The 16841-nt window shown below is 43.5% G+C and overlaps 1 protein-coding gene across 1 annotated transcript in view; it reads right to left on the bottom strand.

Annotated features, from left to right (window-relative positions):
- Positions 1-334: 334 nt before the first annotated feature.
- The window catches only part of TTC9 (tetratricopeptide repeat domain 9), a 28145-nt gene continuing 11638 nt past the window's right edge, over positions 335-16841 (bottom strand). Inside the window, exons 2-3 of the mRNA XM_027749548.2 lie at positions 6593-6775; positions 335-1487 (exon numbers count right to left, since the gene is read on the bottom strand). Of these exons, the coding sequence (XP_027605349.1) occupies positions 1408-1487; positions 6593-6775 (263 nt within the window). The 3' untranslated portion in view covers positions 335-1407. The remainder of the gene's footprint in view (positions 1488-6592; positions 6776-16841) is intronic.

The following is a 16841-nucleotide window of genomic DNA, read 5'->3' as shown; positions in this document are numbered from 1 at the left end:
CTGGGTATACTCACTTGACACTGACTGCCATGGGATGAAACCGCTCATGTACATCCTGCAACTGTAAATAGGTCTCTGTGGGTCACTGCTGCAGCAAGTCACACTGGAAATGTGTTTGTGGCACTTACTGATCCCATTACTGGCAGCTTCAGAAAAGGACCTTTGAGCCAAGGAGCCTGAGCTCTTAGAAACAGTCAAACTGCTGGAGAAGGTCTGAACAGGCCCTATGGGCTGCTGAAATAGGCTCCAAAGCTCTTGGTCCTTCCCTGTTTGTCAGCACCATGTTCTCCTACAAGAGAAAAAAACAGGACACAGGAAGCACCAACACAAGGTGGCAGAATCAAGACCTCAATCCAATGTACTGATAATACTTAGCACTGTACATCACTGTACTGTTACTTACAAACATTAACTAATACATCCTCACAACACCCCTGCGAGGTAGGGAAGTATTTTTATCCCTAGTGTACAGATAGGGAAACTGAGGCACCAAGAGGCTAAGTGACTTGCCCAAGATCACACATCAAGGCATTGGCAGAGCCAAGGTAAGAATGAAGATATCCCTTGTTCTCCACCCCATGCTGCCCCACCACTAGGCAATGTTGTCTGTCTGGACACGGGGAATGCAACAGGTGCCTCTGAAAAGCAATGCCTGGACTTGTTGCCTATGAATAATTTTTATTTGCCTTTAATGGATTATTTCACAGTTTTTCCCTCACACTGTACACCATGCTTTCACAGTCCATTCAGCACTCTGTGGTAGCCCACAGCCTTCTTCTCCGGCACCGGGACAGTTCTGCAGGGGGTTCATAGGGTGCTCTGTGCTTTCATTAAGAGGATGTTTAGAAACAGTTTTCATTGACATTAGACTTGGAGCACGTGAGCTCTCACTGGAGACCAATAACACATACTGGAGAAGCAGGCAGAGGGAACTGATGGTAAAAAGGCATTTGCTGCCCCCTGTGAAATGACCAGCGGCCCTCTTGGTTTCTTAGCTCTTCCAAGCTCCAGTGATCACTCAGATCGGAAACTCTTGGTCTCCAACCTGCCTGGTCAGGAAGTCGTTGTTCTTGAGGTTGCTTCCTTAATAGGTAATAGGCAGTCAGTTCCAGACCAGACAGGTCCCCCAGCATCGCCTACTCCAGGTGTGTGACGCTGTCTGGGAACAAGGCTGGCTGTAGTTGTTGTGCTCTTTTGCCACGGGGAAGGGGTATTACCATGGTTGGCAAGCAGCCATATGCAGCGTCTAAGTCTCTTTTTTTTCAAAACTGGTATTCAATGAAGAGCAAGGGAGAGTGGATGGATGAGGAGATGAGGATGAGGCAGAGCAAACAGGAAAATCCACCAAATGAGCTTCTAGGAAGGAAATGTTCCCCCTTGGGCACTTCAACTGAAGCAACTTCATTTTCACAAAGCTTCCTTCTCTCTCTGGGAACATCTGCTGAGCTTCATCTCTGTCAGCTGGATGTATCGTATGACATTGGTATCTGCAGGGAAAGAATGCACACATACAGGTACAGTGGTTACACAACTCCCTGTGGAAGACAGACAGGATGCATCTTCATCCTTGGTACATCACTTGGGGAGCAGCACAGCTCCAGCGCTGTGTGCTGGAACAGTATCAGCTGAAAGGGGCTCTGAACCAAACCCTGAAGCTTTGGTTCTGGAGAACCTGGTCTGAGTTGCGCTCATAATTCCTGTTGGTCACAGTCTTGCCTCAGCTAGTTTTTACCTTCTCTCTGATTACTCTTGGTCAGTGCAATGGAACTTGCACAGCTGAAACTATCCAGGTCGTCCTCTCCTGTACTTGTGGAATGGCACCTCCATTGGCTTCCCTTCCTGCAGTGCCTGCATGCAAGCCCCTAAAGACGTTCTGTGTACATTCATGCTCTCTGCCTTTTCACTCTCATTCCATTTGCAGTCTATTTTACTCCTTCCATGGTGAGTAGAATTGGGAAGAGCATCCTTCACATTCTCTTTGTACCCTTGCTTGCCTTAATTTTTCTATTTGGAAATATAAAAATGATGTGACACTATCTGACACCACAACACTATCTGCATTTTTGTCATATGCTGTATGCTGCATACCGCCTTGTGTCTATCCTGTCTAATGAAGTTTCTAGGGGCAGAGAACCACTGATTCATCCCTGTAGAGAGCTATGAGATCCCAGCACCGTGCAGGTGATAAGCTGAGCCCTCTTTTTCCTTCCAGCATTTCAGAGCATCAACACACCACACAGAACATGTGAGTTTTGTTTTACCTCCTGGCCTCAGCTGTAAGGGAACCTGTTCACTCTGAATCACAGGTTGATCTAAATGGGTATGTGCCTCCAGAGAGAGCCAATGATTCTGCAGTCATGGCCAATCCCTTATCAAATCATGTTGATTTCTAACATGAGGGTGACCTCCCACACATGCAGCACCCACATAGTGGCAAAAGCCATGTGGGACCAGAAGCAAGCAAGCAAAAACATAGCCACTTTCACTTCTATATTGGCTGGAAAATGGTTCTTTGCTCAGAGCCTTGCTCAGACAGCCAACCAGGGCCAGCTTTGTCCATTTAATAGATCCTCAGAAACCAATCTGAACTGCACTGCAGTCCAGTCAGAGGGCAATCTTGTCTCCTCCTCATCCAAACAGTAATGTGCTCCACCCCAGCTAGGGAAATGAGAAGTGCTTGAGCTTTCAAAGCAATGAACAAATTACTGGGAACACATCCAGCACCAGGACCAACGCAGTTGTGGGTGCAAAGCTTCCTTCAAATATGAGAAAGGGACATCTCTGTTGTGCTCTCTGCTAGCACTGAATCAGTGGGAGATGGACTGGTTTCCCTTCATACAAAATATCCATATAAACATGCCATGGGGCATTGGTGGGCTGTGGCACTGTGGTGCTGTTGTGACTTCTCAAGCTGTTTCTGGGGAGATGGGTATTCCTTAGTCTTCTTCAGGTTCAACTGCATCATCCTAGGTACTCTAGAGGCTGCGATTTGATGACTAAGCTACTTGCCCTGTTTGGGGCATTCTTAATGAGATAAAAAGTTCTGCTGTTGCTTGTGTCAAACAAGATGCACCAGCATCCTGGGCTGTTCATGCATTAGCATTTCTTACCAGCCCAGCAAATTTTAAAGCATCTTTTTTAAAAACAGGATTGATTTTAGTTGCACAGCCTCCTGGAATGAAGAAATTCAGTTGAGGGGGTAGCCCTGAATTACACTTAAAATAAAATGGGTGCAGGTGGCAGGTGGCTGACTCACTCCCAGCTGTGTGAAGACAGGGCACACAGCCCGGTGAGGGTCCTGCTGTGCTACCCACACCTCACTGCAACCTCTCTGTCTGTGCCCTTCTAGGCTCTGGGCTGCACTCTGGGTACACATCCCTCCACCAAGGTGCATGCACTAAATGCCTGCCTGGTGCAGGTGAAAAGGAATGGGAAAACTGCATGGGCTTGTCAGGAAATCCCACCTGTCTGGGCCCGCAGGGACTCGGCACCTGGCAGAGGCGGGCAGAAGTAGGGTCAGTGCATAATTGGGAAAGGAAAGGCTGCCAGCCCCCTTTAGCTTTCAGATAAGGTAGTGACTGCTGATGGCACAGCTTCACTTATCTGAGAGACTTCCACACGCCTGGAAAGCCAGGGGCAAAATAAGTTGTAGCCTGATAGATGGCGGGAGATGCTTCTATTGTGAGCTACTTATAAATCTCTCTAGCAGGTTTTGGCATGTTTTGCTTCATTTTTGAGGCCACTAGTTTACCAAGAAGAAATAATGAGATCAGCACTCTGTTTATAGAAGTGGAGCCCGATCTTTGTGAGGTTTTTTTCTACCAAATAGTATTGCACCATACTAGCTCTGCCTACGGAAGTATTTCAAAGTGTAAATGTTAATGAGGAGAAGACTCTCATCTCTCAGTGAAGAAGCGATCCCCTTTGGCTGATGTGGAAATAACAGGACAACTCAGATGAGAGGCTGGACCCATGCAAAGAGATATTGGCAAAGCTGCAATGGAAATATGTCTCCTGGCTCTTAGGACTGTGCCTGTGTCCCTCTGCAGTGTGGCCTAATGCCATTTTAAAGGTCATTTCTGCTTCTCCTGTAGCTTCAAAGCCCAATTGCTTATCTTCTGTGCAGACACCATGGCCTGGGTTTTGTTCCCAGGACTTCTGATTTGCAGGAGTCCAGGAAAGCAGAGCCCCAGTGCAGCCACAAGCCTGCCCCACACAGCACAGGAAACATCTTGTACAGGCAGCCCATGGGATGTCTGAAGGTGGGCTCTCAGCACAGGGCCAGCAGAGACCTGTATTTGATATTAGCTAATGGTCTGGTCCTGGTCCCAGTCCCAGTCAGTACCAGCTTTGACAATCCATCCCAGTGTGAGAGGGCTGAGAAAGGCTTGCAGCAAGGTGTGTGTCTGGCTGCCTATCTTGCACCAGCCTCTGCACACTGAGATCACAGAGGGCTCCATGCATACTTTACATGACTTAACAATAGCTTCCCTGCCCCTGAGTAAGGAGGGTTATACAATTATCTTGTGTTAGTTCCATCTGCTTTTGTGATTTTTGTCTGGAGGCAGAACAAGAAATCAGGCCCAACCCAACCTTCCTTTACCCTGGATAGATAGTAAATAGCCATAAGGGATCTGCTGTGCTGACAGCCCTTTAGAACAGTAAAACCCTTTGCTAACTAATTCCTCTTTACCATACAAAATCTCTCCCACCAAAGAGAATAACTACCAGTGATTTGTGCCAAAAACATTCCTTATTAGAAAAAAAAAGAACACACAGAACATATCTGTAATAACAGACAAGTGCTTTTACCAGAGAGCCTACTGAAACCTCACATAAAGGAAAGCAATCACACTTTGCAGATGGAGATACTAAAAGTGGAGACACTGACTTATTCCTGGTCACATAATAATTCTTGATAGTGTTACCTGATTTCTACTGCTGTGTTTTAACAGCCACATCCTTTCTTACTGTACATGCTCAATTCTTTCCCCCTGAATAACCTCCAAGTTTTCTATAATCATAAATAAAACAGTGAAACAACAGCCTTGAATGGTCTACAAATAACAGGAAAGAGTCTCTGATGCAGAGCTGAAGGCCAGAACTGGTTTTGTATACATAAAGGGCCTTTAGGGATACTTTCTGGTACATTTTTGTAGCAAGCGTGGTATTTGAAGTTGTTGCTGTTGAATAAATTAGTATTTATTTCAAGAAGGAATGAGGAATACCAAATAAATAGTATCACGAGGGGGGGGGGGGGTAGAGAAGCACAGAAACATATATTTAAAAAAATGGAAGCAAAGTGGTTCAGCTAAAAGTAATTTTTCACATCTGAGCCTAGTCAAAACCTCAAGGTTAGGATAACTTCTTATTTTCCACTGACTATTTTTCTCTTGCATATGCTTCTCCATTTCCTGGTTCTGGCAGGGGCTGAAAGCAGAAGGGCACACTGCAAACTAAAATAGGCTAAACTGAGCTTTTAAACACGTTTGCTCTGGGAGTGTGGGGTGCACAGCTGTGCTGTCAGATTGCCCGGAGCCCATGGCCAAGCACAGCAGATGGGACCAAGCACCCTTATGGGAAGTGGAAGAGGAAGGAGATCCCAGCGCACTCTCAAACACACCCTCCCCGATGCTCCTCCAGGGCACAGCCACTGCAGGAGCCCTGCAGGGCCAATTCCTGTAGGATATCAAGCACAGCCAGCTCTGACAGCCTCCCTTATCGCCTCTAGTTCAATGAATATCAGCTCCACCATGCTCTGCCAGGACCCAGGTTCGCTCCTGTTTCACACCCAGTTCTCCCTCTTTCCTCTCAGGTTCAGCTGAAGAGCCGTTCTGTGTGTTTTCTTTGCACATGGCCTCCATTTTGCTTTCTTGTGATCCTTTAATTTTCCATTGTGCTGTTTTATGTCCCTATTACTATCTAAAAAATCCCCATAACTCTGCCTCATGGCCTTCCACCTGCCTTCTGAGGCTGGGCAGGTTAGCATAAAGATGGTTGTTCTAGCAAGGTTAAGTTGTTTGGATATGCAATTTCATTGCCGTCCCCAAATGAACTGTAAGGTTTTGACAGATGGATGACAGATACTTAACAGGCAATTGGCTGATTTCATGGCAAAAGTTGAAGCATCCTGATGACTGCTTTGTGGGTAAATGTCTGTCTCCTTGATCAAAGTATCTTTACTGAGATGATGGAAGGCAAAGCTATTGAGGATTACAAATAGTCTCCTGGCATTGCTAAGGGGAAAAAGCTTTTTCTCAGAGTCAGAAAATATAATGGTCAGGGTACACCCTTCCTCCATCCTGCTTTCTTCTTCAAAAATAAACTAGGTAGAATTCCCTCCACACCACATTCCAGCAATGCTGTCGTCTTCCAGGTCATGCTGCAGCCTTGGCAATGGTTAATCTTTGGGCACTGCAACCTTGCTGCACTACCCAAGAGTGCTTGAAGGGGAGTGCAGCAAAGGATACACAGTGAGTCATGCTCATCCCTGTGGAAATCAACGCAATCAAGTCAGGGACAGACTAAGTCTCATGAAAAGGAATACAAAAGCACTCAGTGCAAAGCCACATCCCTGCTCCCCTCCCCATACCTGTCGGCTGGCGGGATCTTGCCTCTTTCAGGTAGTAGAGGGCCTTGTTGAAGTCACCCAGGTGGTAAAATGCCACTCCCGATCGATAGAGCGCCTTGAAGTTCTCGCCCTCCTTCTGAAGCACTTTGAGGCAGTACTCCTTGACCCTCTCGTAATTCACCAGCTCGGCCTGGAGCAGGCAGGCTGCAGGGGATGGGTATGACAGGGAGACAGACAGACAGACAGGAGAACATTAGTGCCTTATTTATCCCTGCTCCTGCAAACTGCGGGAGAAGAGAGCAGCTTAGGTGAGGGAAATGACTCAGCCCCATGATTCAGAAAGGGTGCAGTCATATGGATTGTTTGCCAAACCCTGCGATTGTTTGCAATTTAAATACCAATGCTTCTATTTTTGGCATTGCAAAGCAAAGGGATTGTGTTTACTCCTGGGACACACATACACACACGCGTGCACACACACACAGACACAACACTGGGGCAGAGAGGGAGAACATAAATGACCCTCTGCAGCTTTGGAATGCCACACAATCTCATGGCAGTGGCTGGCTTCATTTGTAGTGACATTGCTTCTCAGACTGAGGGCTGCAGCTCCAAAATATACAAAAAGGCAGTCTAACTGTTATGTGACAAGAAAAAGGGGGATAAATTGGATCAAATTTTTTATATGGCTTAATCCAAGGCTGTTAGGTTTAAAAATAGTATGTAATTACCTTTTATCCAGGAGATCCTGTAGGGAGTTTTGCTATAGAAAACAAGGGGCTCTGCCCTGTTGGAATGTGTTGCCACCAAAAATAAGCCCATCTAGAGCTGCATTCCAAGGCAACTTTGGGATTGACACAATTTGGGGAAGGAAGGCAGAATGCCACTACAAGGATCAGTTCAGAGGTTGGCAGTGTCAAGTGCCAGGGCATGGAGAGAAATTTCCCATGGCAGGTGGTGTTACTCAGTGTGTCTCTGGCAAGGAGAAGACTCACTGCTCCTGGAAATCCAAGTCATCACAGTTCAGGTGACACCAAAGAATAGCCAGATTTCATTTTTTGCATGGTAACTGCAGGTGAGAGGATATGATGCTGGGTTAAGAATATGACGCAGTTCTTGATCCTCTTCCCCTGCACCCCTGATGTAAGCCCTACACCCTCTCTGTATCTCACTTTACATTTCATGGGCAGGAGGTTGCCTAGATGACCTCCTAAAATTCCTTCCAACATAAATTAGTCCAAGACTATGATCACTTAACATGGACAGAACACATTCCTAATCCAATTACACATTTAAAACTTAAAGACCTTACCAGAAACAATCATAAACAGGCTTTTACCAGCAGAGCACCGATGGTGCAGATGTGCTGAACAAGGACTGCAGAACTAGCCCTACTGCTGGTACATTTGTTTGAGTGATGCAGCCATTAGTAACCAGAGCTTTGTCCCATTTGCTTTAATAATGGAATGTCAATATATTTTAACAGTTCCTGCCATTAATGTGCACAGGTATTTCAAAAGATGGTTGCTTGCTATTTGATTGCCAGTTAAAAAACATGTATGTTTTTAAAAGCTTAGCAGCATTTCCTTATCCAAAGTTTGTCCCTTCCTATTTGTCACACATTGATTTTTCTTACTCTGTTTCTAATGAAGCTTGAAATGACTGTGCCTTGTTTTCCTTTATTTTTCAAAGCTATTAAAAAGATGGCTGCGTAAATTTACTACTGGCTTTACCACCCTGGAAAAAGGATTGCTTTGTTTATCTGCTGATCAGCAACATGTACAGCAGTGGCAGCAGCTTTCTGCATACTGCCAAACTGAGCCAGCCTTTCACGTTCTGTGAAACTGCCTTTCGGAGCAACTAGGGGGTGGATTTCAGTCTCTCTGTTCATTTCTTACTTGGCATTTCCAGTTAGAGTCATAGAAATGCCTCTGTGAAAAATAACAGGCAGTTTATTCGTATATATTAACTCAGTAATTCCATATTGGACTTGCCTCATGGACTGGTTTAAAAGAAAAGAAAAACTCTCCCACATCCTGCTAATTCACAAACCAAAACGGGTTTCCAGATATCCAGCTGGGTTCTTTCTGTGACTCATACTCACAGTAAAGCTTCTGCAGGGCATCCCCACTAACTATGTACACGGTGAAGAGAAGTCAGTACCACATGGCTAGCAGGAGAGACGTGTTTATCTGAACAGAGCGAGCAGATGGATGTGCAGGAAACAGTTCTGCTGGAAGATTTGGCCATTTGGAGACCCAGCATTGGAAGCGGCTGTTGGAAATGAACCTGGAGGGAGTATCTCCCTTATAAATATTTAGACACGCATGTTTTCAGTTCTTGGTGGACTGAAATGATCTTAATCGACTGTGATCCAATGCAAATATTGAGGCTGTTAGTAATTCAGCTTTCAGAAATGGAAGAGACATTGAATTCTTGTACTTACTACCTAATTCAGTCAGGGGAGAATTGTTTTGAAAATGTACTGTTTTCCTAAACAGACATGTGCAACTCTGGCTGGGAGTATTTGTTTACCACATCAAACACTTTATCACCCTCCTTCTTTGTTCATAATAGGCCCCCAGTGAATCCCTCTGAGGAACAGAGCTCACTGAGAAAGACCAAACCTAGAGGTTTCTTCAGTTCCTCCTCCTACTTTCTCAAAACTCAGTGGGTTTGATTGTGCACTGCATCAGCTCTAGTAGCTCTTTGGTGATTAGAACGGTGCCGTTTACTTGCAGATGCAAACCTACAGTCATCCGTTCCCTGCAAGTCTCACAGTCATTGTAATACAGCATCTAGTGGCTACATCTCCCCAACTCAGAAATGTTGCTTGTCCTGCTTCCTGCAGCATGTGATAGTTATCCACCGTATTTGGTTATCATTCGCAATTTGGCAGCTGATTTATTGTGTCAGGTTAAGCAATAAGTAACTTTTAATTTTTAAAACCATGTATGTCACGTAGTGCTGAAGAGTCCCCACCTGCTGTAAAATAAAATAAAATAAAATAAAATAAAATAGCCATCTTGCAACTACTGGGTAAAATGTGCCATGGGAACAGGGAGAAGGTTAATGCTATTAGCTCCACAGGAAGGGCCCTGTCCATCACACTTCCCAAGTGACTGCTGATGTTTAAGCAAGGAAACAGGAAATTTGTCTGGTTTTCTTCACAAGAGGAACGTTAAGTCTAGATTTGTACATTTTAATTTGTGGATTCAAATCTATGCCAGCCAGCTCCATAAGCTGCAACAATTTGAGAGGTGCCATACCAATCTGGTACCAGTAGATAACTGAGATAGTTTGTATATCCCTGCTCAGCAGGCAAAACAAAGATTAAAGCACCTGCAGAACCAAAATACGTCTACACCTTTAACCTTTACCACCAGCTGTGGTTAGCAATGGTGGGAAGTTGTAACTAAAATCTTGGCAGTTGACGGGTTTGAATTCTATTTTATTCCACCCTGAAGTAATTCTGAATTCCAGAATACCTTTCAGGAAGCTATCTAGGCTTGACCGGTGCAAGTGAGAAAAGATCCATGACCACCCTTTTCTCTCAAAGGCTAATTACTTTAATTATTTAAGAAACATCACTACATTTCTATCCTGATTTTTTTTGTTTAGCTGCACCTTTGCTACCCTGAAAAGCTTGTGTTTCTTTGTTGCATTGGTACCGTGAGATTCTGATCAAGTCACTCCATTTTCTCTTTCTTAGCCCTTATAAAGAGGTGACTAGAGTCTCTTACTAAAAAAATACCCTTACTTTTCAGCTTTCCTCGCTTTTACAGCTGTTCTCTGAACCTGCAAAACAAAGTTCAACTGAAAGTGCTGTCATTTAGCATCTTATCACAGAAACCTCTTCTGTGTGAATACCTCTGCAGGTTACACAAATAGCTCAGCTTGGCCTGAACTTTTGGCTTCTAATTTTGGCTGAGCTAAGAACTAAGTCTGGGAGTAGCATGTCCAGGTTTTAACATAGAGATATTGAACAACAATATCAAGAGCCTTGCTCGCCTGGCAATTTTCACCAAAGGGTAAATCTGCATGCCAGAACAATCGTCCAGACACTTTGTATACCAGTGGCTAAATTCCCATTATAGGCAAGGCTTGAGACCCATCCATGTTAACAGAACACTTAAGCGAATGGGACAAATTGCTGTGCAAGCAGCATTAGCATATCCCTACCCTACGATCCTTCGGCTCAGCACACTGTGTTAGTCATAACAGGAATCCATTTGCTGTTGTTCTGGGAGATGAAAATGCCTTTGCCTTACAGGAGAATCTTGGGTTGCAAGCTAATGTTTCCCAAACTCCTGTCTTGTTTGCTGTTCGCTATCACTCAGGTAAGCTGCTCACACCGCCTATTTTTAAGATTGCCTTGTGCCTTCCACTGTAGGAGAGGATAACTTGTAAATTGTTGGGTTTTAAGTTTATGGACTAAAATATTCCATGTGCGATATCTGCCTTTGATGTCTGCTTTTGGAAAATGTCAGCCAAGACAGTTCAGGTATTTTTGAAAAACAGGCTAGGGAAACATATCTCGTTAAAGATCTCTGGTGACTGTCTCTGGATGCATCTCATTCCCTCACTGTTTGGCTTTGCAAATGGAAATCTGGCAGATATTGCTTGTGTCAAGCAGGTGCCTTCTGTTATCCTCTCGGTAATCTATAGCTGGCCAACTGAAAATAAAACCCAGTATGGTACTGCATACTGTAGAGATATGCTTTGGAATTTGGTACCCAAATCCTTTAAATATTTAGTCCACCCGGGTCACAATTTGATCTAGAAAAAGTAGGGATTTGGAAACTTTGAGAGCACAAAAATCCTCTTACTGGCTTACCGGTCCCAGGAATAAAGGAGAAAGTGGAAATCAAGTTTCACATATGACAGAAAGACAGATGCTTGCAAGGGGAAGAGACTGCAGCTGAGAGTAGTGTGGGGACAGAGGCACAGAAAGGGGTAGTGGTGAAAGGGAGTTGGGAGCTGAGGTCTGTTGAGGAGGCAAAGTCTGGGCAGAGAAGTGGAATTAAGACTTTGGGACAAGGTGCTAGGGAAACACAGTGCAGCCAGCCTGGAGACCAAGAGGAGCATTTATAACACTGAAATCCAGGCAGAGGAAACCAGCTTCCCTAGCTATGTATGGCAGTAGCTCCTCTGGCAGATCACTTAACCCCAGTCACATTCCTGCTGTAATCACCTTTTTTCTCTGCTGGCTATACTCACCAAGGGATAGTAATCTGCAGTGCTGCAAGCCAGCCCTTGCAAATATTCCCTGGAGACTGGAGCAGGTGTCCTATACAGGAGCTAATGGTAAGTCATGTGGTTGAACCATTCTCATATATCCATGCAAAAGGGTCTGCATCCAAATGACTTTAGTTTTTTCCCACTCCTTAGAATGAAAAAAACAGCCTGTATTGATTTGTTTGGTTGCAATGCAGAGAGAAGTAGCTAAACCTAGTACTGCTTAAACCTGAAGTGGATCTTCCCTCTTTGCTGTATTTACTCCTGACTCAGTCACTGAAGTTTAACAACCTATGTGGACTGTTACTCTTTAGCAAGTGCTAGGTACTCCAGCCACTACAAACTCAATCTGTATTTCACAAACTGACAGTGTCATTCCCAGAAATAAGCAGAGTTAAACTCTGCAAAATACTTTGCTTTCAGATATGATCTCACCTTAAGTATAGCAGCCAGCAGCTCACTTAAAATATGTTTGAATTGCAGGAAGATGGTGCATATTCTTGCTCTGGTTCTACTTTGGGAACATGATTAATACTTTGATATTACTGCTTCAGGTTTTTATTCAGACATTTCATTAAGACCTTTATATATATATATCATTGAACAGGCTTTGTTCTCATATCTAAGACTCAAATTAATTGGGCAGACTAGGAAAGTCCTGTACTTCAGAAGACCTCGCATCCTTCATGGTGATGCTCTTCCTCAGAAAAGAGAAAAGATGGTAGAGATAAGTTCTGGTTGAAGTATTTGGAAGAGAAAGTATTGGACTATAACAACAATAACAACAAACCAGGAGGGGAAAAAAAGGAAAAATATTTGTCTTGGAATAGACAGCAACCTTCTAACCATGCCACTAATGGATGTATCATTAATCTCTGTGTGCTGCAGACTGTGTAAATGGTGTTTACAAAAAGCACATGGAGCTTACAGTGTACACTGGAAGAATTAAAAGGAATACCATTACTACATGAGACTAAAAATGTAAGTCATGTGTTAGTATTTTGAATATAATTAGCTTCTAAAATAAATCAGGTAATGTGACTCATAAGATGATGCTGAAAATGTAAAGGGTTATCTTAGTTTAAAAGTCACCTTGGACTTAAACTACTGTAATTTTAATGCACAGCATAAAAAGAACTAGCTATTTGAATACTTATCCAAATTTCTCTAAAGTTGAAGTTACTGATCCTGAGTCGGCAAGCTGCACAGTCTACCTGTAAGAAGGCATAGCCCAATTTTTAACCTATGTTTGATCTTGTATTAAATTTTCAATACAGATTGGCACTAAAAGGAGCCATATAACATGCTCAGTGTAAGAAACCTGTGCCAAAGGAACAGAGTAAAGCATCCATATCTGCACAGAGCTCCACACATGCTGCGCCTTTCAAGAATGCAATGCAGCATTCCTTAAAAGAGGATGCTTAAAGCATCTTTTTTTCAGAGAAATGCTGCATGCAGTTTCACTACTAGACTCAGATACTAATTAGGATCTACAGTTTCCAAACAATCTCTTTCATTAAATATTTTTCTTCTTTCTCTATAGTCCAAGCTTGCAAACAAAGAGGATTTTCTGGCTTCTCACCAATAAAAAGCTAATTATAGACAGCTTGATAATGTCTGGCAATAATCTGATCAGCTGACTCCTAGTTCCCAGACAACCTTAATGGGATGAAAAGGGAATATCACAATGATGGTAAAACTTTCCAGTCAGTGGCTCTCATTTATTCCTCTCCAGGTACCAAAAAGGTCTAAACATGCCCGTATGTTTCTGCTTACAAGGAAATGTGTGGAAAATTAAAATCCAAACTATATGACAGGTTGTCTCTCCCCATAGGGGGGGATTAATGCTAAATGAAGTGTGGATCCACAAATGTTTGGAGAGCCCAAAGTAAGCCACCTCTTCCAAACTGCCTTCCCCCTCTTCTCAGCCTGACTCTCAATTTGTAAACAGATACCAACTGTTCCTCCCCATCCTGCCATCCTGGCCATGCTTTCCTTACAATATGTAGCACGGTCTCTTTCAGTTCTCTGCTGCTCCTGAGTCCTTCATACCTCTTCCAGAAGAAGGACCCTGACTTCACCACTCCATTTAGCTTTTCTATGAGAGAGAGAGAGGAAATGGTAGTGACTGAAGTATGCTGATGCTTCCACCATCGTACACATTAAAAGGTATTCAGTAGTTCTCAAAGGAGCTGCTGAGCCTGTGTGTCAGGCTTTCTGTGGCTGGTAGCCCACCCTAGGACTCTGCCTATTGCCTCCCTTTGGAATGCACAGGGCCGATAACAAGAAGATAAGTAACAGCTAATATGAGCTGCCAGAACAGATCAGTTTAACTTCAGTCTGTGATAGGGTGATCAGTATTGAAGGTAAAAGAGAAACAGTAGATATCTTGGCTTTTACGCTACTCAAACGACAAATTTTAGTGACATTTTCTCAAGCAGGTTGAAGGAGCACAGTCTCAATGAACAGACTTAACTTTGTTAACAAAATGAAAGGCAACACTAAGTAGGGTTCTGCGCTGATCTGTCCTAGGCCCCATGGTATTTGACATTGTCAATAAAGACCTAAATGACAGACTGCAGACTTCTTGTCAATTTGCAGATAACACCTAGATGTGAGGAGCCGGTGTCTGCTGGAAGATATGGGTAAAGTTTCAAAGGATCCTCACAAATTGGTGGTGTCCTGATAAAAATAGGATGCAATTTGACAGGGGAAAGTTAAAAGTCCTACAGTTAGGCAGGAAAGCCCCCCACTGTGTAAGTACAGCAGGGGAGCAGTTGGTTGGAGAACAATTCTGCTGAAAATCCACAGGAGGACCCTGACAATAACAAATGGTCCAGAGAGGACAGAATATAAGCCCTCAAGGAGACAGTGAGGGAAGAGAGGCTAACTCTGATCATCTACATAAAAAAAAAACCCAACTCTAATGCAAAGAAGGGCATAACCAGGATACTCTCTGTTCTTCTTGTACTCAGGAAGTAAGAAGAGGGCTTACATTTCAGCTAGGAAAAACTTTATAGCGGTAAAGAGAAAGAAGCTTTGAAAGAGATTGCTTGGGAAAGGTGTTAAGGTTTCTAGATTTCCAAGTGTTTATGAACAGCGTAAGCAAAAGTTATCTGGGATATTGTCTTATCTGTACACTTGTACCACACATGGGTATGGATAGAAGGCTCTTGACAACTCTTCAGTCCCATTCTTGATTGTCCTGTAACACTCAGAGCATAAACAATCCTGAGTTGTCCTTGACAGCTGCCATTTAGTGCGAATTCCTATCAGAAGGTCCTGTTGGAGGATGTCAGACCAACATCTTAGCAGGACACGTGAACAGGTGAGCATTTAAGTCAAAGCTGGCATGACTGCTAGCTTTTGCCATGTGTTTATATCCCCATATTTCAGAATTCTGTAGTTTTGAAGAGCACAGTTATTTAAAAGTGTTCATTATTTCTAAATTATGTTTCTTAAGCTACTTTTAAGGTAAGTTTGTGGTGATTTGTGCTTCTTTTTTGTCATGAATCCAGTGATACAATACTGCAGTTTTCCTTCAGAGGGCCAAAGCTTTGAGAAGCAAGGAATTTCAGCCAACTTTTCATCTGATCCCCATAGCTTCTGTTTCAAAAGAATATTTTGACCTATCACTTTCTGTAGTTACTGGTCCTTCAAAATAAAACCAGAGGCTTACTGAAAATTCTTAGCTGTGGTAATATTAAAGCAGTAGTTGAAACCTAGATGTCATGCAAACAAGAAATGTTGTCTGAAGCCAAAATCTGCCTTCAGCTGTGTACCAGCAAATCTTTATTCTACCAAACTAAAGAGCTTCACATGGAGATGATCTTCATGTGAAGAAGATCATCTTCTAATATGCATGCCTTTGTTTTTTTCCCAGAGGTAGGAGCAAAGTCCTATCAAAGCACTGGTGGAGCAAGAGCTTCAGTCAGCTTTTAACTACTAAATAATTTTGATTCTATAAATACTAGCTCCTACTGTAGCCACATTAGAAGAGACGGAAGTTCCTTCTGTTTGTTTTTGCCAAGGCTGCTATTGTTGATTTCTCAGGTTAAACACCCTGGAGGTTTCCTCCTCTCTGACTTATCTAGTAATCTTTGACCTGTCTTTATCTTTTAAAATCAGTACTCACCCAGTCTAGTCTAGTCCAGTCAATTACAAATGCTTAGCCTTCGGATCTGTTCCAGTTGCTATTTATTCCAGTGCCTCTTCTTTGCTGTTTGCTTTTGCTCACCTCGTGTTGCTTTACTCTCTCACTGTGGTACCTTCTCTACATTGTACCTTTTCCTCCCCTGGCCTCCTGTTGCTATTGATATCCACTGAAGGAATCTTGTCTCTTCAGTTGTTTTCACAAGAGAAAAGTACATAGAATTTTATCAGTGATCAGCAACACCAGACAACCATCCAGTAAGTGTCTGGCATTCAGCAGCAGTCCAACTCCAAGAAGTGCCATCATTCTCACCAGAACATATTAAACAGTGAAATCAAGTGGATGAATGGAAGGATGGTGGTTTTTTTAAACCCATCTGAGACAAGGAGGCAATTTCTGTAAATAGGGAGGCACTTTGGAAGAAGTGGTGGATTTCAAGCTGCCTTCTCTACTGAAGAGAAAAGCATCCTTTGCTCACAGTGGTTCAAATTAACTGACAACAGTACTGTGAAATGCAGCTGGAACAGCTTGAAGACTCCCAAATGAAGTCACAGACAGTTGTGTGTGCCACGATTGCCTCAAGCCTGGTTTCCTGCAGCATGCTCAATCTGGGATGAAAGCTAGCACTTCATCCTGTACTACAAGCCACAATGACGTGGCTGCATAACATCTGTGTGCTGTGCCCTGTGGTGGATCACAGTTCACCTCCCAGGACACATGAAAGAGCTGACCATTGCAGAGTCTGCTAAGGGGTGGAAAGCAGGCTTGCCCTGGGGCCACCTCTTTGTATATTTGTACCATGTATAACTGATAGGGACTGAAATGCTTTTAGTTTTGTCTTGAACGCTCCTTAGCTGAAAAGAATCATCTGGCAACATG

Source organism: Pipra filicauda, unplaced genomic scaffold (genome assembly GCF_003945595.2).
Source record: "Pipra filicauda isolate LSUMZ 115617 unplaced genomic scaffold, ASM394559v2 scaffold6_size6359152_pilon, whole genome shotgun sequence".
In the NCBI taxonomy this organism is placed as follows: Eukaryota; Metazoa; Chordata; class Aves; order Passeriformes; family Pipridae; genus Pipra; species Pipra filicauda.
The sequence above is the reverse complement of the archived record's forward strand: the minus strand, read 5'-3'. Positions and strand labels throughout refer to the sequence as shown.